The sequence below is a fragment of the Mus musculus genome, chromosome 8 (genome assembly GCF_000001635.26).
Source record: "Mus musculus strain C57BL/6J chromosome 8, GRCm38.p6 C57BL/6J".
In the NCBI taxonomy this organism is placed as follows: Eukaryota; Metazoa; Chordata; class Mammalia; order Rodentia; family Muridae; genus Mus; species Mus musculus.
The window spans coordinates 66,400,165-66,424,955 of NC_000074.6; the positions used below are offsets into that span (position 1 = coordinate 66,400,165).

The following is a 24,791-nucleotide window of genomic DNA, read 5'->3' on the forward strand; positions in this document are numbered from 1 at the left end:
GTGAATTCCTTCCTGTAAAACAGAACCTCAGTCCAATCAAAAGGCAATTGGTTCCTCATGATAGGCAGGCTACAATTGCACAAGTGAGTACGTTGCCTGACAGAGCAGTAGTGAGGCATGCAGCATACAAAGCTGACTTAGACTACCATAACAGTCCAGTCCTCCCTCAGGGGCCTACATAGCATCTTCAGGCACCATGAAAACTATCCAGCATGGAGGAATCTTCCAGTGACAACTTGATTTCTTATGTCCCACAACAATGCATGTAGTATCTCTAGCAGAAAGATCTTACCATTTAGTTCTGGGGGTTGACCAAGAACAATGGCAGTAGCCTTCACTGCTTTAGGGACGTCAGGTATCTCCCTGACCTATACTTTACAGAGAATAACCTATAGCTGCTGAGAGCGGCATGATTCATCCATGCAGAATATCCCCATCAAAACTGTTTCCATTTTGTATTTTAAAATTTTGTATTTGTGACTTAAAATCATCACGTTTTCTTATGATTTTTTTTCACGTGTCCTTCCACAGTCTCTCTCCTCCTCCTACATGCCCTTCTATATGACATATACTCTCTCCCCTGCCTTTTCAAATCAGTTTTATTCTGCATCTCATGAGCCCCTTTCTAGTCTCTATGTCATTTCAATCTATTTTTTTCCTTTTTCTAAATTGGGTATTTATTTCATTTACATTTCCAATGCTATCCCAAAAGTCCCCGACACACTCCCCCACCCACCCACTCCCACTTCTTGGCCCTGGCGTTCCCCTGTACTGAGGCATATAAAGTTTGCACGACCAATTGGGCCTCTCTTTCCACTGATGGTCGACTAGGCCATCTTCTGATTTATATGCAGCTAGAGACACGAGCTCCAGGGGGGTATTGGTTAGTTCACATTGTTGTTCCACCTATAGGATTGCAGATCCCTTTAGTTCCTTGGATACTTTCTCTAGCTCCTCCATTGGGGGCCATGTGATCCATCCAATAGCTGACTGTGAGCATCCACTTCTGTGTTTGCTAGGCCCCAGCATAGTCTCACAAGAGACAGCCATATCTGGGTCCTTTCAGCAAAATCTTGCTAGTGTATGCAATGGTTTCAGTGTTTGGAAGCTGATTATGGGATGGATCCCCGGATATGGCAGTCTCTAGATGGTCCATCCTTTCGTCTCAGCTCCAAACTTTGTCTCTGTAACTCCTTCCATGGGTGTTTTGTTCCCAATTCTAAGAAGGGGCAAAGTGTCCACACTTTGGTCTTCATTCTTCTTGAGTTTCATGCATTTAGCAAATTGTATCTTATATCTTGGGTATTCTAAGTTTCTGGGCTAATATCCACTTATCAGTGAGTACATATTTTGTGAGTTCTTTTGTGATTGGGTTACCTCACTTAGCATGATGCCCTCCAGGTCCATCCATTTGGCTAGGAATTTCATAAATTCATTGTTTTTAATAGCTGAGTAGTACTCCATTGTGTAAATGTACCACATTTTCTGTATCCATTCCTCTGTTGAGGGGCATCTGGGTTCTTTCCAGCTTCTGGCTATTATAAATAAGGCTGCTATGAACATAGTGGAGCATGTGTCCTTCTTACCGGTTGGAACATATAGAATGCTTCAGTATTGCAACTAATTAAAGTTATTGCTAGTGTGTGTGTATGTGTGTGTGTGTGTGCATGTGGTATATGTTTGTGCATATGTATGTGTGTGTGATATGTGTGTGTGGTGTATATGTGTAGTGTGTGTATGTGGTATGGTATGTGTGTGCAGAATGTGTGTGTGGTATATGTGTGTATGCGGTACATGTGTGTGTGCATGTGTATGTTTAGGTGTTATATTTAAGTGTGAGGTATATGTATGTGTGTGTGGTGTTTTTGTGTGTGAGGTATGTCTGTGTGTGTGCGGTATGTTTGTGTGTGTGTGTGTGTGTGTGTGTGTGTGTGTGGTATATCTCTGTGTATGGTATGTCTGTGTGTTGTATATTTGTGTATGTGTGTGTGTGTTCTGTGTGCTGATGTATGTGTATATATGTGGTATGCATATGTGGATGTATATGTGTGTATGGTATGTATAAGTGTATAGTATGTGTATGTGTGTGCAGTATGTATGTGTGGTATGTTTGTGGTATGTATGTGCTAGCACTAACTGAAGGAAAGTTAAGGCTCTCTATAATCTCACTTATTTCTCGGCATGAAATTCTATTATGATCCTGCTTATATACTTATATTGATTTTGTAATTGCCCACATGTTGTTATTTGAGGAGCTTATGGATCTTCCTTGTAAGCATTCCCTAAAGTTATCTGCCATCCACAGAGCAGCCTAACAATACTCATCTTCCCCACCAAAGCTCCTGAAGACTCCAACCCCATTTTATTTACCATAACTTTCATTAGTTTTCAAGCACTCTCTTCCTTCACCAGTCTATATATGATTTTCCTCTCACTCAAATACAGCAGCATTTGGCATGTTCCATATTACATATCCCAGTATAACTTACTTTCCGGATAGTTGTATAGTTACCCAATACATAAACTGTTATAGCCTAAGCTCCCTACCTAAAATGCAAAGACTCAAATGCATGCATGCTAGTACTTATCACATCACCTTACAAAATCTTACATATAGTTTACATGCAAAAAGTTTTTATTGTTCTAGAAGAATGGTAGCAAGGTAAATATGGGAATGGATGGATGGATGGATGGATGGATGGATGGATGGATGGATGGATGAGCTAATGCCTAGTAACTTAGTATTCACTCAGAGTGGACAGACTACTTTAAAGTATCCATCGTTTGCCAAAACATGCATATGCCTTTGTCAAAGAATTCATACGCAGAGAATTTCTGATCAGATAATTTTTGGCTACCTATAGATAAAACTCTTGCTCTGTCAATTATCCATAGCAATTTAAAACTTCCTTTGATGTTATGTTCAGCCAGGTAAGATTAATGAATGGACAGAACTGAAAGGAAGTCATGGTTGAAATGTGAGATGGTATGAATTTTGATTCTTGGCAACAACAACAAAAGAACAATCAGGAAAACAGTTCAAACTCATAATGCATGCCCATGCAGAAATAAAAGGATGAGAAACTGTGATTCATAACTTTACTTAGAGCTGCTGTATATACAGAGCCTATCTGCTATATCTGACAACATATACCTCTCTGATTATATCTATGCAGTGAAGACAAATGAGTTTGTATTATCTTTTTGCTTGTGTTTTTGTTGAGGCCTGAGGATGATAAAAATTTAACCTAATGGCACTGAAAACACTGTTTAGAATTATGTCAAGCATGACTTTTTTAGTCTTATAAACAATCCCTAAGAGATCTCCAAGCAGATATAAGACAAATCTTTCTGATATCTGAAAAAAATATAGAGAAAATCTTGACTATGGAATATTCATTTTATGTTACCGATTTAGGCATTTATACGCAGCCAAAATCATAAGAAGGATCAGGAAAGATAGAGGCTTTTGAGGAAATCTGTGTCTATTGTCTTCAGAGGAAGTAATTCTCTACACTTAGAAAATAATGGGTAAGGCAGAGAAATGATGCTCTATAGAGGAGGGATTATCCTGAATGCTACATCTCAGATTTTGGTCTCCCATTCCTGTGGAATATTTAGGCAACTGTAATTAACCCAAACCAATAGAGATCTATTCTCATTCTACCTACACCTGACCTTATTATTCCTGAGGCCAAATATTCCAACACAGTAGTTGGAGAGAAAACAATGTATCCACAAACCACAAAAGATTCCTAAGAAATTCTCAGATCTGGGCATGAGGTTACATCTCTATAGTCCCAGAGTTTTAGAGACTAGAACTGGAAGATTATAAATTCTTTGTCAGCCTAAACCACACAGAAAGAGCCTGTCTCAAGAAATACAGTTAAAAGAAGCTTTCTAAAAGCACTTCTAAAAGAAGTTTTCTAAAAGCACTTCATCCACTGTTACAGTTTGAGCCTGCAATGAGCCCCACAGGCTCATGTACAAGCCCTGACTCTCAGCCTGGGGTATGTTTTTTTGTTTGTTTGTTTTGTTTTTTTTGATTTTGGTTTTTTTTTTTTTTTAATGCAATGTTTTAAAGGAGTAAAAACTGGGCCTGGAGGGATTGATCCGCAGTTAGGAGCACTTGCTTCTCCAAAGGACCTGAGTTCAATTCCCAGCACTCAAGTAAGCTAATAATCATGTATAACTCTAGATTAAGGGGATCTGATGCCTTCTGGCCTCCATAAGTGCCTTCACACATGCATGTGAAAATAAAAATAATGTTTCTGACATCTTCTGGATCTTGACTCTAGCTGCATATGTATCAAAAGATGGCCTAGTTGGTCATCACTGGAAAGAGAGGCCCATTGGACACGCAAACTGTATATGCCCCAGTACAAGGGAACGCCAGGGCCAAAAAAATGGGAATGAGTGGGTAGGGAAGTGGGGGGGGAGGGTATGGGGGATTTTTGGGATAGCATTGGAAATGTAACTGAGGAAAATATGTAGTAAAAAATATTAAAAAAAGAAAAGAAAAGAAAAATAATAAATCGTTAAATGAAAAGGAGATATGGCCTAGCTAGTAGACATAGGCTACAGAAGGTTCACTTTTGAAAGTTAAACTCAGTCCTAATGCTAGCCCGCTGTGCTTCCTGGTCCATTATGATATTAGAAGAGTTCCACTATGTGTTACTGCCACAGTCCTCACTAAGGAAGCTGTTCAATGATAGGCATTGTTCATCATGGTTGACTGAAGCCCTCTAAAACCAAAATAAACCTGCCCTCCCCTAAACTGCTTCTGTCAAGCAGTTGCTCACAGCTATGCAAACATAACTGATGTCTCTATGGGAGACCAATCCCTTAGTTTAGACAAGAATTCAAGAAACTCAGTCTTCCACTCCAATTAGGATTTAAACTCCTACAATCAATGTCAGATACTATCTCCAGAGCAGAGATGGGCCCAGAGGCAGCAGCCAATAGAACCTTCCCAGTCTGCTGCAGAACCCAGAGCCTAGGAATGCAAATGAGACTTGGCCTCCTTTGCCTCCATTATTGGCACTGCAGGATCATCATTATCTTCTCCACTGTTTTTCCTCTGTGTGATATCTGGTGGGAAGAAAATGCAGCTAATTACTGATGCTTTGGATTGGCTCCAGGAACATCACAAGGAACCAGAAGCCTTGCTCTATCATCGACTTTGTTGTTTTTCATTCCCTACAGTCCTGTGCAGATGCTCTGAGATTTTGACCAAGTCATTGGTGACAAATTAGGGCATAAAATAACACTCAGGGAGTCGTGTTATACAGCCGCTTATTTGGGCTGAGAATACTGCTTTGAGAAACCAAAACACTTTAACAAACACCCCTTATGTGTAAGGAGCTGTCACTCATCCATAGGTGTTTTTTTCTTTTTTTAAAGCATGCAGAGTAGACAGACTTAGGATCACAAAAGTATTCTCATTGTTTCTAGAACATTTTTTACTCTTACAACACATAAGGCAATTCTAAGTTTTTATTTGAATTTTCAAAAATTTTAAATCTTAGGTTTGATAGGAGTTTAAACTTTTCATCTCTGATAAGGATATTTTAGAAATTTGGTGTCTAAAAACACTTTTTTAACTATAGAAATGTACAATGACTCTGTATCAGTAAACATCAGTCAGTAAAAACTGTTATTAAAAGCTGTCCATTTTTTCCTCTGCTTTTTAGCTGAGGTACTTCTCCTTTCTGCTGAAAATCACCCTGCCTGACTTCCTCTGCTTCTCAAATAGGATATAAAGTTGGCACACCTCAACTTACTTCCTCAAACTCAAATACCATACAGAGTTTTACACTGTATATAAAACTGTAACACATTCCTCACTTTCACTATGTATGAACTTTCCCAAACCGTAAACACTCCCCTGATAACTGGAAGCCACTCGATGGGAACTGATGAGTCATTTCACTGAGCCCCTTCTGGTCTCCACTCAGCTCACGTTTAAGTCTGACAATCTGGTACGATCAATCAATTCATGCCTTCATGGTCTAGTGGGTAGCCATTTTTACCCTAACTTGTTGACACTCTTTCCACTTAATATAAATACAAAAACATGAAAACATGCTACCCTTGGGACTATTATGCATGAATCTATTTACTTTTATAATTACATGTTATAATAATGGGTTAGGAACTACATAGATGAGACCATCAACAAAGTGGAGTGCTGGAGTCTGGGTGGTAGAGGGATTCAGAGCAATTTCAGCTCAAGAAATGGTGTCATCCTTGCAGTGAAAGAGAAAATAGAGGATGTTCCATGAAGGAGCTGAGGAGTAAATTCTTTTTAGAGGAAACTTCAATTTAAACGTGTTCTTAAATTAAGATGACATGTTATCAATTAATGATGATTTCATATAAAATATTATTTTAGGACATCCCCAGAGGTAGACATTAATATAATAAGTGCAAAAGATGGAGAAAATAACCACTAATCAGTTTGTAACATGGAAGCCTAACATGCAGGAAGCCTTGAGGTCCATTCAGACCTTGGTAGCACAGACCTCTCATCTCTGCCCTTAAGAGGTAGAAGCAGGAGGATCCAAAGTGCAAGGTCATCCTTGTCTACATATCAAACTGAAGGCCAGCCTGAGAAACATGAGACCACATCTCAAAAGAAAAAGTACAGGCTAATTGAAAACAGGATTACATAAGCCTGGTTGATCATTAGTTTAACTTTTACTCAAGTTCTTTGACCTAGACACTTGAGTTTCCCTTTCCCACTTTACTGCTCCAGAACTTGAAATACAAGAGATAATGTAACTCAGCACACAGGGGACACATGAAGACGTGTTCTTATAGATTCATTATCGATGTTTCTTTCATCAAGGACAACAGTGGTTCTCAACACCAGTCATATCGTGGTCTATTTGTGGATCAGCTGTTCTGAGAAGACAGCACAGTGAAGTCCTCTGCACTGCCCTCTAGCTGATGGGAGCCACGATCTTTGCACAGGAGCACTTACAGATAAACACAGAAGCTGTTTCTGCACTATGCTGCGATGCATAGATATGCAGAGATGCCAATGAGCCTCCCACCTAACCTTGTAAGGGGTGGGGTTATGGATGGCACCATCACACTTGCTGTATGTGGTGCTAGGCAACTGGGGTTTTATGCAGGCTAGGAAAGTCATTCCACAGCTGAACTGAGCTCACAGCCCAGGAAGTTCGTATTTTAGGAGAGTCTAAGTAACTATGTTTTCAATATGTCTTCTAATGGAAGGAGGAAAGCCTATTTTTAATTTTTTCAAGTTTTTTATTTATTGAAATTATAATATAATTAGATTATTTCACACATTCCTTTCCTCCCTCCAAACACTTCCATCTGTACCACATACCCTCCTGTGCTCTTCTAAATTCATAGCCTCTCTTTCCTTAACTGGTGGTGGTAATAGTGGTGGTGATGGTGGTGGTGTGTGGATATGTGTGTGCATGTGCACTCGTGTGTGTGTGTGTGTGTGTGTGTGTGTGTTTCTAATACAATCTGCTTACTCTGTATGATGTTACTGGCATGTACATGTTTTCAGTGTTGACTATTTGATAATTGGTTGGTATATAATTCTCCTGCTCTCAGCAATCCTTCGTTGACGGTTCTTTGTCTAGAATTGAAGCCTCTCCTTTTCTATGTTATCACATCTGTTGGTGTTACTCTTGTTCAGGTGATGTTTAGGAAGCCATATTAATAACATTTCTTAGTCTTGTCTTCTGACACTTCTAGGTGACAGCTTAAAGACAACTTGGGCATGTATTAACAATTCAAAACTGCCACAGAGGAAGTGAGTGTGGAGTTTAGGGGTGAAATACTTTGCTTGGTATGTGTCCAGACATGGGGAGGAAGGAGAAGAAAGGAAAGAAAGAGAGAAGAGCGGAGTTGAGGAAGACATGGAAGGAAGCACACAAGAAGGTAGGAAAAGAAGAAAAGACAATGGGGATAGAAAGAAAATATTCAAAAGTTCTGAAGAAAAATGTTAGTTTATTGAACATAGAATTGGGAGCACATGGAAGGTTCAAACACAAAAGTGAGGTCATTACTCTGAGACAGTGGGAATTCTTATGAAATAAGATCTTTAAAGGGGAACTCCATCTTGAAGAACAGTTGAAGGAATAGGTAAGTGTCCTACTGCCCAGAGCCAGTTATTGGAATTAAAGAGCTACTGGAAAGAAAGGGCTTCAAAGTACACATTTTAAAGTCACAAATCTAAGATTAATACAAAGGTAGTTAAAATAAAAAAACAACAGAGAAAGTGACCCACAAAGTTCCCAGGGTAGGATGGTGGCCTAGCATTGAGAGATGGTAGGGGAATGGCAGCCTTGGAAAAGGAAACTGAGGTCATGTTTATTCAGGTTTATTTCGTACTGGTTGCTACATAACCACTCTATGGGTGCTCTGTGGGGATGCTACCTCCTCTTCTGTCTGATAATGAAAATGTATGTCCATTGATTTCTACTCAGCTGGGACATTGAAAGACAAAACAGTTGTTCTTTCACACATTGGACATTTGCATATTTGAAGACAACTGTCAGGCCATCTCTGCCTTTCTAACCTTTCCTTCTCTGAGATGTTAAGCATGGGGATTTATGTGCCTCACAATTACTATAGTCACACAGTAAAAGCTAGTCCATTAGACCTATAATTTTGAAATACACTTTAGAGTCTTAGCTATGAATTTAGATAGATTGAATTCTATATGCTCTATCATTTCACAGTGTCCAGACTCTCAACATTTTCAGCATGTCTTTATAAGTGTCACTACTCCAATTGCTATAATCATTGTGTGTGCCTTCTGATTCCAGGTTCCCCAGCTTTAAGTGTTGCAAAAAGAGCAGGATGCCATAAGCTAAAAAGAAGGACTTTCCAAGGAGGAGAACTGGTCAACAATGCAGAATATATCAGGGAGAAGGGCTGTGGGGGATTTGGGGAGGGAAATAGAAAGTGGCCGTGCATCCTTAAGCTTAACTAAAAGAGGACTATGAGTATCTTAGAAGAAATGCAATCCCAATAGCAATTTAAACTGAGCTGTTCCTGCCTTCTGACATTACAACTCATTGAGATAAAACATGACTCAGTGGAGACATGGAAAACTGCATTACCTTGATTTAAAAAAAAAAATCAAACAAAAAAAATGCAGAACCTGCATCATAGCACCTAGAAACAATTTCTGCTGCCTTTACTGATTGTATGTCAGCAGTAGCAGTTCCTTTGTGGATCTGTCTATACTTTTACAACATTTTCTCAGCTATCACGAGGCTCCTAACAGCCAAGTAAGATTTTACAAACGAGGAAGCCAATTCTGAAAAGCTGTTCTTAAGCGTCCACTAGAACCAACACTAACGAACATGCACATTGCCCCTGTTTTCGTCAAGCCAGGACTTTGTCAGGACTGGCTGAGAGATGCATATACATGATCTTCTAGGCCACCCGTATGAAGTCAGACTTCACAGCCTTGTCTGTATGAGGCTGCATTCTAAGTAAATACCTGCTAAGTGCACTCAGAAATGGAGTTTTGGCAGTAATGCTGAATATAAGCCAAATGCATACAAGTAACAGTAATAACCCAAGAGTCCCATAGCCTAGCATAATAAAATTAGCAGTTGAAAATTATGTAAAAATTCAAATATGCCTTAAATAAATAAGATAGGGAGAGAATTATGTACCTCCCATGTGCCAAGTGTCAGCCTTTCCTCGTTTACTTTCCATGACTCCTTAAGCATTGTTTTTAACTTATTTTTAAATGAGCAAGCTGACACTTTTCCTAATTTACTGACACAATGGGTAAGGGCATCGGGCTCTGATTTACTTCGGAAACCCAAGCACTAAATCATTCTCTATACAATAATTTTCCATTACCTATGTAAAACAAGTACAACTGAAAGCCTAGGGCACTCTCCATGAGAAACATGGCCATCCTGCACACGCACAGTTATTATCAAGTGCCACCAGTTCTGTCACCAGTTCTTCATATGCCTCGTGACCTCCAGGTCCCCAAGATCACATTTTCTCATATTACAGTACCCAGAAACTGAGAGTTTCACTTGTGCACCTGCTCAGAGTCGAGGCTGAGAACTTGAGTCCTCACCAGCATCCTCTCACATGCAGGAGCTCCTTCTTCGTGGCTTTCCTGTGTTTAACCCGGTAATGTGGGGACACTCACATGTGCAGGAGCCCTCTCTTACTCAATGCTGACACATCACTCCAAAATATTAGCATTTACTATAAATCTCCACGGTCTAGTCTCCCCCAGGGACCTCACGGCTGGGCCACAAGTCTTCCATCCATGCTTGGTTAACTTCCCATCGCTTTCTCCAGGGAGCTTCTTCTAATTATTTGCAGCCTGTGTGTGACCTTAAGTCTGGGTTTTCTTCCCTCACTTCAGGTGTAGATTCGTGTTGTATCCTCTGTAACAGGAGGGATGTGGATTCCTCTCACCTGTCTCGCTCACCTTCTCTTCTCTACCCGCTCTTTCTTCCTCTACTTCTTGTTCTCAGGAAAAAGGTGTCCGTGTCCACCCCATGGAAACTTGCCCTTGCCCAAAGTTACTTCTATCCCTTTTTTCTTAATGATTTGGCTTTTTTTTAAAGGTGTTGTTTAATAACTGAGCCTTTCCTTGTCTGTTGTTTAATGGTTAATTCTCTGTGGCACCTCCACTCCTACCTGGAAACAACCTCAAAGTCTTCCTATTAAAGATTAAATTAAAAATAGTATGTTCTCACGTCTCGTCTGACCCTGGAGTGGAGACTGATAGAGACACCAGGCAAAGAAAAGGCTATCCTTTCAATCATTTGCTTCAGCACTAATGTCTCGACTCTGCTTTAGTGCCTTTCATTATGCTTCCATCCAAAAAATATTTACAAGAACTTTTGGGGGCTTAAAAAAAATCAGTTTATGGAGATGGGCTTAGCAGGTAAAGGGCCTGCTCTCAAGCCTGACTGACAACCTGAGTTGTGTCCCTGGGATGCACACACAATATAAATGAACAGATAGATGATAGGCAGACAGACAGACAGGCAGGCAGACAGACAGATAGACAGATAGATAAATAGACAGATTTTTAAAATATACTTTTAAAAAATTAGAAAAAATGAGTTTGTAAATGAATACCAAACTTTTTTAATTTTTCAAAGGTATTTTTAAGTTTTAAAAGTTATTTCTTTATTTTTGGAAGCAATAATGTAATTACATCAATTCTATCTTCCCTTTCCTCACACAAAATCATCCCGTTTACCTGCCCTTGCTATTTTTCACATTCCTGGTCACATTGCATTAATCTTTATTTAATAATGCTTTTAACACTACTAGACCCTTTGAGAACACAAAACTCAACAAGAAAATTTTGTCTTATTTGCCAACACTAGAGGACAGTACAAACACAATCAATGCTTACTGAATACCCTAATTTTGTCAAACATAAGCTAATTCAAATAATGAGCTTTTTAAAAATTCAGTCACTTTATACTCCTTTATTTTTAAATACCAAATCCGTAATGCTTAGCTTTGAACTCATTCAAGCCTAGAAGTATCCACATTACTATGTTTAAAAATAATGTAGTTAAAAGCAGTATAGAGAAAAATATAAACAAGTAGTCACATAGGTAGACTTAGGAAGTTTATCTTCAAACTTCTGTTTAACAAAACAGAAAGGATAAAATTGGCATGTAATAAGGGATAGGAAATTTGGAAAACCTAATGAAGAAAACTCCGTTGCTCATTTCTGCCCCATGTTCTTTATCCATTTATCAGTTGGTGGACACCTAGGTTGACTTTAATGTTAACAGAGACTTTGTTATACAACCATTGCAATGGTCTCAGGGATGAATTTAAGTATTGTTTTAATTTATAAAAAATAAACAAATATTCTGACTGAGCCAAGGAGAATGGCATGGGAGTATATGGAGAGAAGGAATCATTTAAGATACTTAGGGGCTGGACCATCCAGATGGTTCATAAAGGAACTTGCCCCCAAGACTGCCAAAATCCCACATGGTAGAGGGGAGAGAGTTGACCCCAGGAGCTTGCCTGAAACCCCCACCACTGTTTACCCATCACATACATACACACGACCTCCTCCCCATACACACTAATAATAACAATGGTAATACTAATAATAGGTATGATTTTTAAAGTTTTCAAGAAAAATAAGGCCAAAAATAAAGGCAGCTTTCCTTTCAACCCAAACCAAATAGCAACAAGGATAAGCACATGCTAGCCACAAAATGATTCAAGTGTAGTCTGTCCCACAGCATTGGTGGGTTTTGTATGCATAAGGTTATGAGAAATTATCCATTGATTTAAGTCATTCATATATATATATCAACATGAACTGACTGCATTGAAGACAGATACTGAAGATACTAAAATGCCAAGGGAACCTGCATGTTCTTGTCTCCAAATGTCAGATACCAATGTGAAGCAAGAAAAGCTTCGTAGACTCACTGAATCCCCAAGTTTGAAGTTCCCACCAGATGAAAGTGCCTCATCCCTTCACAAATATATTACACTGTAATTTCATTATAGCATTGAAATCATCTTCTTTGCACAATCATTCTGTAGGGGAAATCCTGTTTGTGTTTCCATTGACATGTTTTCATCCATAATGTAGCAATGATGATTTGTGTGAGGTATATCAGTTTTAAAACTGTTTAATTATTTCCTTAATGGCACTATCACATTATTTTTTATTTTTATTAGAGGTTTGAAGTTGATATTTTGCTCTTACATTTATTCAGAACAATCTAAGCTTAGCTTAAGAAGACTCTTTGGATACAACTTGAACTGGATAATTTAGAAAACTTTTAAAACACTAAAAACATGCAAATGTACATTGTGTAAAATGGAAAGGAAAACAAAACAAGCATTTGATTTTCCCTGTGGGAAATAACTTTAATTTTATGAGAAAAGGCTGTTGCTGGCTTGCTTCAGGGAAAGGTTTTAAGATTTTTCTAAAAAGAGACACATTTTAAGACAGGAAGTTGGAACATAATCAGTAAGCTGCAAGGTCAGATTGAGCTCGGTAATCAGCTAGGTCTTTGTTTAAAGCTACTGATGAATACATTTCCTTTTTCATGCCAGGAAGAGTCAGAGCCTGAGAGTCTTTTGGCAGCTGTAGACACAACCTTCCTTTTCAGTGAAGAACTATCACATGGCATAAACTCCTACTTTCTCTCTCTCAAGTGAGAACCTTTGTCCACAGAAGCAGTGAGGCGTAATGCCACACCCAGGAAGATTGTATCTGCATTTTGATTTTCTTTTTTAATTCTGGGTTTAATCTTTCCCAAATTTCTTGGTTAAAGAAGAAAAGGACTAGGGTGATTTATTTGTAGAACATGCCGTGTCACTTCGTGTACACTGGCTTTAACACCGAAAAACCAAGAATACATTAAGAAAGGGGACTGCAAACTTTTTCTCAAAAACTCTACATTAAAATGTGCTTGGGGGTTGAGGAGATGGCTCAGGCATAAGAGTGCTTGTTGCTGTTACAGAAGACCTGGTCTCTATTCTCGACGCTGATGGGAATCTTATCTTAATCAGAATAACTACCATCAAGGAAGGGTAAAAGCAATATTAGTATGCTTGTGGTGGGGTGAAGGGAGCAACTCTGTTCACTGCTGATAGAAGTTAAATGTGTGCCTTCACTGAGGACCTCAGTATGAAGGATACTCAGAAAACAAAAAGTAGGGCCACCACATTATCCAGTTATACCACTCCTAAATATATCCCCAAAACACATCAAACACAACTTGCACATCTGTGTTTATTACTGCTCTATCAATAGCAGATAAGAAATGGAAGCAGTCTAAATGCTCACCAATAGATGAAATAATAAAGAAAATATGGTATATATGCACAATGTTATGTTTTTTATCCATAAAAAAATTAAATCATGGTATTTGTAAAGGAAATGAATGAAAGTTATATTTATTTTTGAGCAAAAACAAAAAATCCCACTTAATCAGAATGGCAAATATCACATGCTTTCTCTGATACATGAATCCTACAGCTTAATCTTTATTGAAAATGTGTGAATGTTCTATATGTGAAAGAGTGTAAGTGTTCTATATGTGAAAGAATGTATGTCATGAAATAGAAGGGGGACATGAGAGCAGAAAAACATCTTAAAGGACAGGGAAACGAGGACAGAGTGTGTGTAACATGAAAGCAAAAGAGAAGCATTGTAGGGAGAAAAGTGACCAGTAGGAAGGGGAGAAGATGATGGGGAAGAGGAGTCAGGGAAGGAGCAACAGGAAAGATGAATGCATGAAATCACCATAATGAAGCACCTTATTTTGCATGCTAATTTAAAACAACAAATTTGGAGGGTGGGAGAGTATCACCTATTACTCCCTATGATTTCTTATTCTCTGTCACTTCAGTGGCTATAAAAATAAAATTATAATCAAATTCAGTGCAAATGGGAAATGTTTTCTTTCTTTGTTTATTTGCTTTGTTTTGTTTTATTATTGTTATTATTATTGAGATTGAAATTTAGTTCTATTTCTCCCTTTCCCTTTCTTCCTTCCAAAGCTTCTCAAATATCCCTCCTCTATCCTTCAAATTCATAGCCTCATTTTTTCATTTATTTTATGCATAAATATGCTTGAACGTACAGATATATTCCTAAATATAACCTGTTTAGTTCAAGAATACAACAGTAGAGATATCAAACTGAGCGGAGGAAAAAAAAAAACCTGTGAGCTCTCAACTGTGCACAAAGCACTGCTGTCAACTGATGACGGCTGGACACAGGAGAGGTGGTCCTTCCCAGGAAAAAGCACACCAATTAGTTGTCCATTATCAGATGGTCAACCCTGAAAATGCACATACAGGTAACACTTGCCACTTTTATAGGATGGCATATTTAACTATCCAACTAATACCCACAGAGCCCTGTGCTGTGATGCTGTGTTGACACCAGTTTGATGCAACGAATGACAAACTCTGTTTCTGTGTCCTAGGTATGGTTAAAGGAGATGTTATAGGTTTTGACATTAAAAAATGGCCACACAAATAATTTTTTTGTTTTCTTCCAATATGTTGGCTTTTTATACAAGATATAGAGATGACCTGTAACTTCCTAGCTCAACTAGAAAAAGGGGGTTACTAACTGTGAACTTGTTCTCATCCAACAACTCCCACCTCAAGGTACAGAAGTCAGTGCTCTTTTGCTATGTTTTTACTTAAGAAATAAATACAGAATACACATGTACTCTGTCATACATATTTTCTTTTTAAGGTTGGTAGGCCACGGGGTTTCAATTCCTCTAACTTCCTGCACTAAATATGAGAGGCAATTGCCTTGCTTCTTCTAGTCCTCAAGAGAGACAAGATATCTTGAGAGTATATTCTTAATCAACTCTTCAAAACTCCTCTTCTGAAGAAGAGTGTGCACACCTATAAGGAACTAGCAGAACTGATTTATGTGTTCTTCCAGCCTGTCCATGGGTAATTACGCAGATTTAAATGGTTTTAAATATTATATTTGGTGATTACATTTTGAATATGCATAAAGCAACATTTCTAACGAAGTTTGTTAACAACTCTGAACAGCTGTTTGTTATTGGAGTTTTGAAGGTCTAAGAATTTTTTCCTTTTTATGTGTATATATGATGCAGGTCTATATATAAGCATGCATATTCATGTATGTGAGTTCAGGTACATTTGTACAGTACACATGTGAAGGTCAGAGGACTTCAGGTGTGAGCCATCACTTTCATCTTGTTTGACACAGAGTTCCTTAGCTGTTAACCACAGCTGTCCCACAAGCCTCTAAGGATGCACCTTTGCTTGCCTTCCATTTTGCCCTAGCTGGGGTTACAGACTCACTACCCCACCCAGCTCTATATGGGTCCTGGGGATTCTAACTGAGGTCCCAACACTTTAGAGCAAGTGCTTTCTCCAGTAAGCCACCCCTCCAGCCCAGGGCTAAGCTTTTAATTAACTGCATAGAATTATGAACAGTTTGTCTCATTCAAAGAGAAAACCCTCTAAAATATGAAAGTGAGAATAGGAACAAATTTACAGGCCGTAAATCTATGTAATCAAAATTCACTTGAATCCAGAAACTATTGGAACTCTGAATTTATAGACAGAAATGTCAGCATTTTCAAACAGTAGGATTTACTGAACTAGAATTTTATGGGACCAGAAATCTTTGTGACTGTTATACAATAACAATTGACAGTTCATTGTGACCTAATGGATGTGCATTTTGCTAGGAAATTGGATAGACTTTCAATATTAACTTTATAATGTGATTTCACTTTAAAGCTTTTCAAAATTTTTCTGTAGTACTAATATCCCATACTTGTAAATTATACAATTTGTGCCACAGACCCTCTGGGTCCCTTTGTCTGCATGGAACGAGTCTCTGGGGCAGGTGGGCAAGGTGTCGGAGGGTGCCAGACAGACCAACAGGCCAGATTGTGTAGAATCAATGTATTTTGTCAGGTCGAGCATCAAACTTTTTTTTTCCATTTTTTATTAGGTATTTAGCTCATTTACATTTCCAATGCTATACCAAAAGTCCCCCATACCCACCCACCCCCACTCCCCTACCCACCCACTCCCCCTTTTTGGCCCTGGCGTTCCCCTGTACTGGGGCATATAAAGTTTGCAAGTCCAATGGGCCTCTCTTTCCAGTGATGGCCAACTAGGCCATCTTTTGATACATATGCAGCTAGAGTCAAGAGCTCCGGGGTACTGGTGAGTTCATAATGTTGTTCCACCTATAGGGTTGCAGATCCCTTTAGCTCCTTGGGTTCTTTCTCTAGCTCCTCCATTGGGAGCCCTGTGATACATCCAATAGCTGACTGTGAGCATCCACTTATGTGTTTGCTAGGCCCCAGCATAGTTTCACAAGAGACAGCTACATCTGCGTCCTTTCAACAAAATCTTGCTAGTGCATGCAATGGTGTCAGTGTTTGGAAGCTGATTATGGGGTGGATCCCTGGATATGGCAGTCTCTAGATGGTCCATCCTTTCGCCTCAGCTCCAAACTTTGTCTCTGTAACTCCTTCCATGGGTGTTTTGTTCCCAATTCTAAGGAGGGGCATAGTGTCCACACTTCAGTCTTCATTCTTCTTGAGTTTCATGTGTTTAGCAAATTGTATCTTATATCTTGGGAATCCTAGGTTTGGGGCTAATATCCACTTATCAGTGAGTACATATTGTGTGAGTTCCTTTGTGAATGTGTTACCTCACTCAGGATGATGCCCTCCAGGTCCAATACCGAAGAAATAACAAGAAACCAGGCAAAATACAATCCACCAAGTTACAGTGACGCAATACAAAAGGAATGTATACATCAAAAGAAGGCGGGGACCAGGCCGCTAAGGGAGCCAGGTGTAAACTGGTCTATTGTTAAACCCATCACCTGGGGTTCTGCACTAGCAGATCTTATCATGAATACTGCAATACCCCAACACCCTATTTCCTGGGTCTACAGAAGAATACACCAACTTGCTTCTAATGTGAAGCTTGTACCTAGCTGTAGAGAAGATCTCTGTCTCAGTGGGATTCCCTAGCTCTATTATGGTATTTCCTTGTTTGGATGAGATTTGCTACTGTCCTTAGTAAATATTTTGCAGACCAGCTCTGAGCTACTGGCTCCGTCCTTTGTAATGTTTAATTAGTTACTGAATAGGTAACTTCTTTTCTGCATTCCTGCCGGATTCCAAGCTCATAGGCTTCTGGGACCTTGGAACACTAGGGGGACTTAACTATATCAGAATTTAATCTTAAAAGGCATTTATAATAAAATAATAAAAGAGAGCTCGTATTTCCATACACCAGACTAACGTGGGAATAGGATATGAGTATATGGGTAAATGAGAACGCCAAAGCTCCGGGAGGTGAGTTTCCGTGAAACTCTTTTCCTCATTGAGTGCTTACAGACTTTTCAGCCCGTCAAGCAGACTTGACCGGAGTGCGCGGCAAATGTGACCTTATAATTCTGGCATCAAAATAACATGGTGAAGTTATCAAACTATAAAATTATGTTAATCATGTTTTCGGGTTTTTTTTTTTACTTATTTACTTATTTATTTTATTTATTTATTATTTACTTAATTATTTAAGACAAATACTTACAATTTGTTCCTAGATGTCCTGGACCTGCTTTATAGACCAGGCTGGTCTTAAACATAGAGCCTCTGCCTTGCCTCCGCCTCCGCCTCCGCCTCCGCCTCCGCCTCCGCCTCCGCCTCCGCCTCCGCCTCCGCCTCCGCCTCCGCCTCCATAGTGCTGGGATTAAAGTGTGTACCACCATACATCTTCTTTGGGATACTTCTAAGTCATGACCTCTATATATAAAACACCATAGGCAGTAACCTTTTAAACAGACTAAGCTCAATAGATTTGCTCTTTAAATTCACTTCACTGTCAGAAAGAAACAAACATGTTTCTGGTGTACTTATATCTAATGCCTTATCATATGACTTGAGTCTAAGAACAACTATTATATTAAAGTAAGTTGATATTGATCAGAAGTTTGGGTCTACCATTAAAGTTGAAGTGAAAAGACCATGAATTCTAGACTGTAGGTGAAAGTTTCTAATATGGCCCTATGCAAAGGCAGACCTCCAGTGGTGTGCCATATCCTCTGGGAGAACTCATGTTTTCTGCTGCATCCTTTCCCAGGATCTGTCACTGCGAAGGAGATGAAGAGAGCCCACTCATCACACCCTGTCGCTGCACAGGAACCTTGCGCTTTGTCCACCAGTCCTGCCTCCACCAATGGATCAAGAGCTCAGACACACGATGCTGTGAGCTCTGCAAGTATGACTTCATAATGGAGACCAAGCTCAAGCCCCTTCGGAAGGTAGGGGCAGACTAGGGGTGGGAGGGGGAACTTGCAAAGCGGACTTGCTTTCAAACTTCATGTCCTTCTTTGATAAGACTCTGCCAAAAACCACTGATTTTCTTGGAGGATGCTTGTCCTGTAAAGGACTCAATAGCTAAAATACAGCTGTGTCTTTGCAGGTAAATCAGTTTGTTCTGACTCGCATTGTGTGCGTTCTGGTTTATATGCCATCCTCCCAAGATTTTTTTAAAGGTGCACCTGTACAAAGATGCATAGAGAAACATATATTGTGGATATATGAAAAAATACATTTATAATTCAAGATCAGTGAACTGCTGAGAACCATGAAAAGGGTCTTCTTTTTGAGGTCAGTTCTTACAGCTAGATGATAGGATCTACTAAATAGCATGAACTCACCTAACTTTTTGAAAGTTGACTATTGCAGAATAAGAGAACAATCTATTCTATAAGATGTAACCTAAGTTATATTTAACTTCTTTTAATGTTTGGTCAGATGTTTTATATATCAATAGAAGGGGTTATAAATAAAAGCCACTATTTTCTATATTGTTCATCAAGTTGCAAATGAAATATAAAATTTAGCTTCAAATTCTTCATCTGTGTTAATCCTGCCTAAGACTGTGTGTCAAGTATAAAGTTAGCATCTCAGAGTCGCCAACAGGCCACTTGTTAAGGACATCTGCAAGGGCAATGCCACAGATAATGCATTCTTCATCCCTGAGGTTTAGCATTTTAACTTATTCATCTTCTTGCACCCTAACTGCAGCCTTAAATCTATATAAAACACATCTATGTATACAGATACCTCAATATCCAATGGGAGTGTGAGTGCTGCAATTTAAATAATGAATAAGCCCAGAGCTGCTTTTTCATTTAAATGAAATGCAGAGCTAAAACAGATAGAAGGAGCAATGCATGGAAATAAACTTGATGAGCTCCAGAATGAGACAAGATAAACGTAAACACAACTATTCCACATGACGCCTAGTGGGAGACTAGCTATACAGCCATTGTACATCTTCATTCACTCTGTAAAGTATGAGGACAGAGAACAACATGCCCTATTTTTGTGATACATTGGGTTTTATTAATCTTTAAATGATTTATAGATTTCAAAACTATGTACAAATTACCTTTAGAGAAATACGTTGATTTTATTTATTTGTTTGTTTGTTTGTTTGTTTGTTTATCTTTGGGATAACCTGAATGCCAAAAGGTGACTTTCTGGTTCTCTGAGTCCCAGCACAATCATTGCCGAAGTAGAGCATGATTGGTACTCACTCCCTGCTTTATATGCTGAGCAGGCACTGTACTGGAAGAGCGAGATGATGTGCTTTGACTCTTTGAATTTCTCCTCTTGTCCCTCAGGGAATTAATTACAAGTTGTTTCACGGCATCTGCAGCCTTCCTTGCCCCCTTTCTATTCTCTACCTGCACAAAATTTTTATTTCAACTTAGTCAAACATAATATTTGAATTTGAAAGCAAGAACCTAGAAAAATAACATGTCCAAGTTGTCTCTTTTATATTAAACCTTCCAGTACACACACGTACACACACACACACACACACACACACACACACACACACACACTTGGGAGTGTGTAACATATTAAACATGATACTGGGGAAGAATTGAAAACCTATCCTATCATAACTAGAGTAACTTCATAAATACAATTTCGATCCTTTCTTACTATTTCATCATCAACTATTTACAACTAATCTGTTTGTCACCATAAGAAGAAAAAATAGCTTCTTATATCCATCACAGAGAATGTGTTGCTGAAACTCAAGAGGAACCTATTTATTTATTAATGTACTAGCATAATTTCTTTACAAAAAAAAACTTCTTTTGACGTAAGTATAGACAAAGGATACATCCTATATATGTGATAGCATTATATATACAGGAAGTGTTTACATCTAGCATAGATGTGACTCTACAGCAGCCCACACATGGGTTTTATTTAAGACATGAAACTGGAAAATTAGTTATTAACATTTAACTGTGCGATTATTTCTTGTACAATTCCGCACAGTCAATGTGGTTTGGATACCACAGTACCTGGCATGACTGGAACTGTATTCTTAAGGACAACAAAAGTGGGGCTAAGAGGGGAGTGGAGTGTTACTGCTGCCATTTGCTTTCCAGTTCTTGCATTTCTTACCCTCCTGCACACATGCTTGGATCTTGAGGTCCCGACAGACACCACCTCTACTTGTATAGCTGTGGGCTGGAAGGAGGATATGAATATCTAATCCCAATGTCAGGCAGAATTTGTAGGCATGAGGAAACAATATGTCTTACCATCCTTCCAAGACAATGAAAACCTATGGAAAACATTTAAATTCTCATTCTCCTTCCTTGTAAGAGGTGTATAGGAGGCAGCATCTTCAACATCATTTTAGATTGTGGGGTGATTCAAAACAACATATGGAAGCACTTTAACCTGTTCTAGATGGTTTGTTCTGATGGCATTGAAATTCATCAGCAGTATTCTTTTGGTAGTCTTTTAATGTTCATAAAGAATGCCAGTTATTACCTCTGGTAAAAATATATTTGGAGTACATCCCATTAATTGTTCTCAACTAAGTAATTCCATTAAACTTTACAACATTCTAAATACCAAGTGCGTGAAACAATTAATTTAGCTAATGACTCTGGATATATACCATCAGCAGAGGTGGGAAAGTGTGGTTAGATGAAATGACATTTTAAAAGAAAGGGCCAGTATTCACAGACAGATGGAGCTTGGGGCTTAATCATCACTACAGATATCAGTACCATTGATTGTCCTTATTATATCAAAACCTACAGTTAGTAAAGTCTACAAGTTAGCCTAATGTTTGCCAAAGAAAATCTTTGAAGTCAAAATAATATCAAGGGTTCATTCCAGGGAAAGCTGATCTCTATCATCTTTAAGTAGGTAGCTCAGCTACTTTTATGACAATCAATAAAAGGTTCCCTTAACTTGCTGAGTTACCTTCAGTCAGGAGCAATACTCTCAAAGCTCAGGAACATCAAAAATTCACAAATAAAAAATCACAGTGAGGAATTAGTGAAATTTGGAAACATGCACACTGTTAATTAGAAAACATAAACTAAACTTGCATTCTGAGGCTCAAGTCTGGGATGCCCAGTCGGAATCTACCTGAATAAGAAGCCAGGTGCTGATGTAAGGTGGGTTCACAAAGACATCAAATACTACTGACAACTTATGTCCTGCCCTGAAATATTTATGCATATAAACCACACGATAAATATAGTGTATAAAATGTTCATGTATTTAATTACTTTTGTCTCCTTTAACTAATTAAGCTTGTTTTACATAAATACTTGGAGCCCATTTTACATAGGAAGAAAAGAGACACCTTTTCAAACTTAATACCACACACTCCAAAGATCCTGTACCCACTGTAGGGTGCATGATAGTCACCTGGCTCTTTGGTTCTCTTTAAGGATTATTACATGTGTTTTTCTTAGTTTAGAGGCACAGGTTATAGGATGGTTAATGCGACCCTGAGTGCCGTAGCAAAACTGAGCAAAGAAATATCTCTAGTTTTTACATAAGCTTTGATTGAAATGTTTCAAAAGAAATCTTTCTAAAACAAATTTTTCTAGAATCTTTCTTGTTAAACCTGAACAAAACACTTTGCCTAGTATCCTTTTCCCAGAAACTCAGTTGCATAGTTATATACAGAGTAATTACTTTTCAGCCAAATATTGAATTCAGGAATTCAAAAGATTTATGTTGTCTCCACTGTGTTTTCTCTAGTCTTTTAAAAGGTATTTTCCAAGCCAATCAGTTTGCCTTGTGATCCTTCCTCCTTCCTGTCAACAACTAACACCATTTCGCTATTCTTCGGATAACCTTAGCTAGCACCACACATAGCTCTTTTCTGATTTAAACAGTAACAGAGCCCGGGAGCTATACTACTGGGTTTACCAAAGGCTGTCTTCAGTTCTGGTGGTCTTTTGCATTTTTCTCTTTAACAGCAAGAGTTTTTGTGTACATGGACATTAGTACCTCATTCTAGAGTTCGTAGAGTTCCTTTTCCCATTCTTCAAAGTTCTCAGGTTTACTCAAAGCTCTTGAAATTGCAGAAATAAGAAAGCCCTCGTCAGATGAAGCTGTGTTGCCCCTGGGCTGTTTTCTTGTCAATTAAGCTCTGATGGTGGGATTTGCTATTCCATTTCTTTACAAACATACAAGGCTCCAGGCCATGAACATCTTTCTCAGTCCTAGTACAAAGCACAAACAGAACTTTCTCTGTACTTTGTGCAGTGATCATAATTCACAATGCATAAATGTTCTGTTTACTTGCACTTAGCTACAGACATCATTATACTAACCTGAGAGGAAATATAAGGGGTTCAGAACACCGTGTTCCAGTTCACACTGTCCCAATGTCAAATAAGTTTTTCACAACAAATTGCTCACTGTTTACTGGTGACAATGTCAAACACTACTCTCTTTGCTTTCCTACTGTGCCATTTCTAGAAAATGGGTCCAGCAGCTGATTGTCTTAGGCAGGACATAATGACCAACATACTAAACACAACCTTTTTTTAATATTTCAACTTGATAGAGGCATAACAGAGTGTTTTCATTAGTCCTATTGCCTAAACATACAAGTAACCCAATAACTACAATTGGTATTTCAGTTAAAATATTTCAATGTGAGTCCATGACACCATCTATATGCCTTCTGTCAAATGAGCATGAGATGGAAAACACAGGGGTTTTGTTGCTTATTCTCTTAGATACCTGGGGTTAGTTGTATGGGTTTTTATCATTGTATCACTGTTAAGAAATACTAGTCATCTAGAATCAGTATTGTATTGCTTCTCAGCCTTTTGGCTAAGATCTAGTGTGCAGAGTCAGTATTGTAGAACAGTTTGGTTACAATAGAAATATTGTTTTCTGGTCAGTAAATTCCTTTTTATTTATGTAATTTCCATACACATGTAGTCCTCCTTCTAGGCAGATATGAACTCACACTATCAGTAAACCATGTCTGCATAATCATTCCAACAGGATCCCAGTGATGCTCGGCTTATAAATTCTCTCAGCCTGCTATATACTAAGAATCGACCGTACACCAGGAAGGTTTAGTAATAAGCAAGACAAAACAACCCCCGACCATCCGAGCAGATAGAGAAGGGGGAGAAAGGACAGGACAATCTAATGTGTTGTAGAGAAAAGTGGTATATGGAGTTTAAAGCAAGCTGGCTGTCACAGCATCATCTTGTAAAACCATCTTTGTTAACTGATTATAGAAGAACAACTATAACCAGGTAACAACGTGGCTGTCTTATTCTCCTTTGCTCTTTATAATAACCTAGATGGTGTCTCTTAACAATTGGGCACCCAAGACACTAAGGGAAGAGAATTGAGGCTACTCGAAGGATTTTATAGAGATTTTCACAAACTATTTTTGAATAAGTAGCCACTAATTAAATAACTATCAAGCAATTATTCAATTCTTCTTTATTACTGAATGTGTATGTATATTGATTTAGCTCTGTTTGTTTTTTTTTTCCTTGAAAACTAGGATCTGAAGACCACTGCTCACTTTCTAGGAAAGCTGTTACCTTCTGTTGTTTTTCTAGATACAGAAATAGTCTTTTAACTCTATTGTGTTTACTGTTAAGATCATCTATTATTTCAGCAAAGATCAAGGGCTCAAAAACAGAGATTCTCTTATACATTGTATGTTCTGGTTTTTACTTTGAAGCATAGACCTTGGTTTCAGTGAGGGATTCAGTATCCCAGTGATGACATACAAGAATAGGGGAATCAAGTTAGAGTGTGTATGGGCATGGGCATGGGCATGGGCATGAAGAGTATTGTGGATGCCCAACTCGCCAGCAAGGAAGACGCCACAACAGGATTCGTCTGCACACGTTTATTGGGAGAGCTTGATAGAGAAGGTGAAAGACCCTGAGCCCC

General features: G+C 38.6%; 1 protein-coding gene across 14 annotated transcripts in view; it reads left to right on the forward strand.

Annotated features, from left to right (window-relative positions):
• The window catches only part of Marchf1 (membrane associated ring-CH-type finger 1), an 854,833-nt gene that overhangs the window by 782,156 nt on the left and 47,886 nt on the right, over positions 1-24,791 (forward strand). For all 14 annotated transcript variants that reach the window (XM_030243793.1, NM_001293784.1, NM_001363124.1 and 11 more), the window contains one exon: positions 18,652-18,832. In XM_030243793.1, the coding sequence (XP_030099653.1) occupies positions 18,652-18,832 (181 nt within the window). The remainder of the gene's footprint in view (positions 1-18,651; positions 18,833-24,791) is intronic.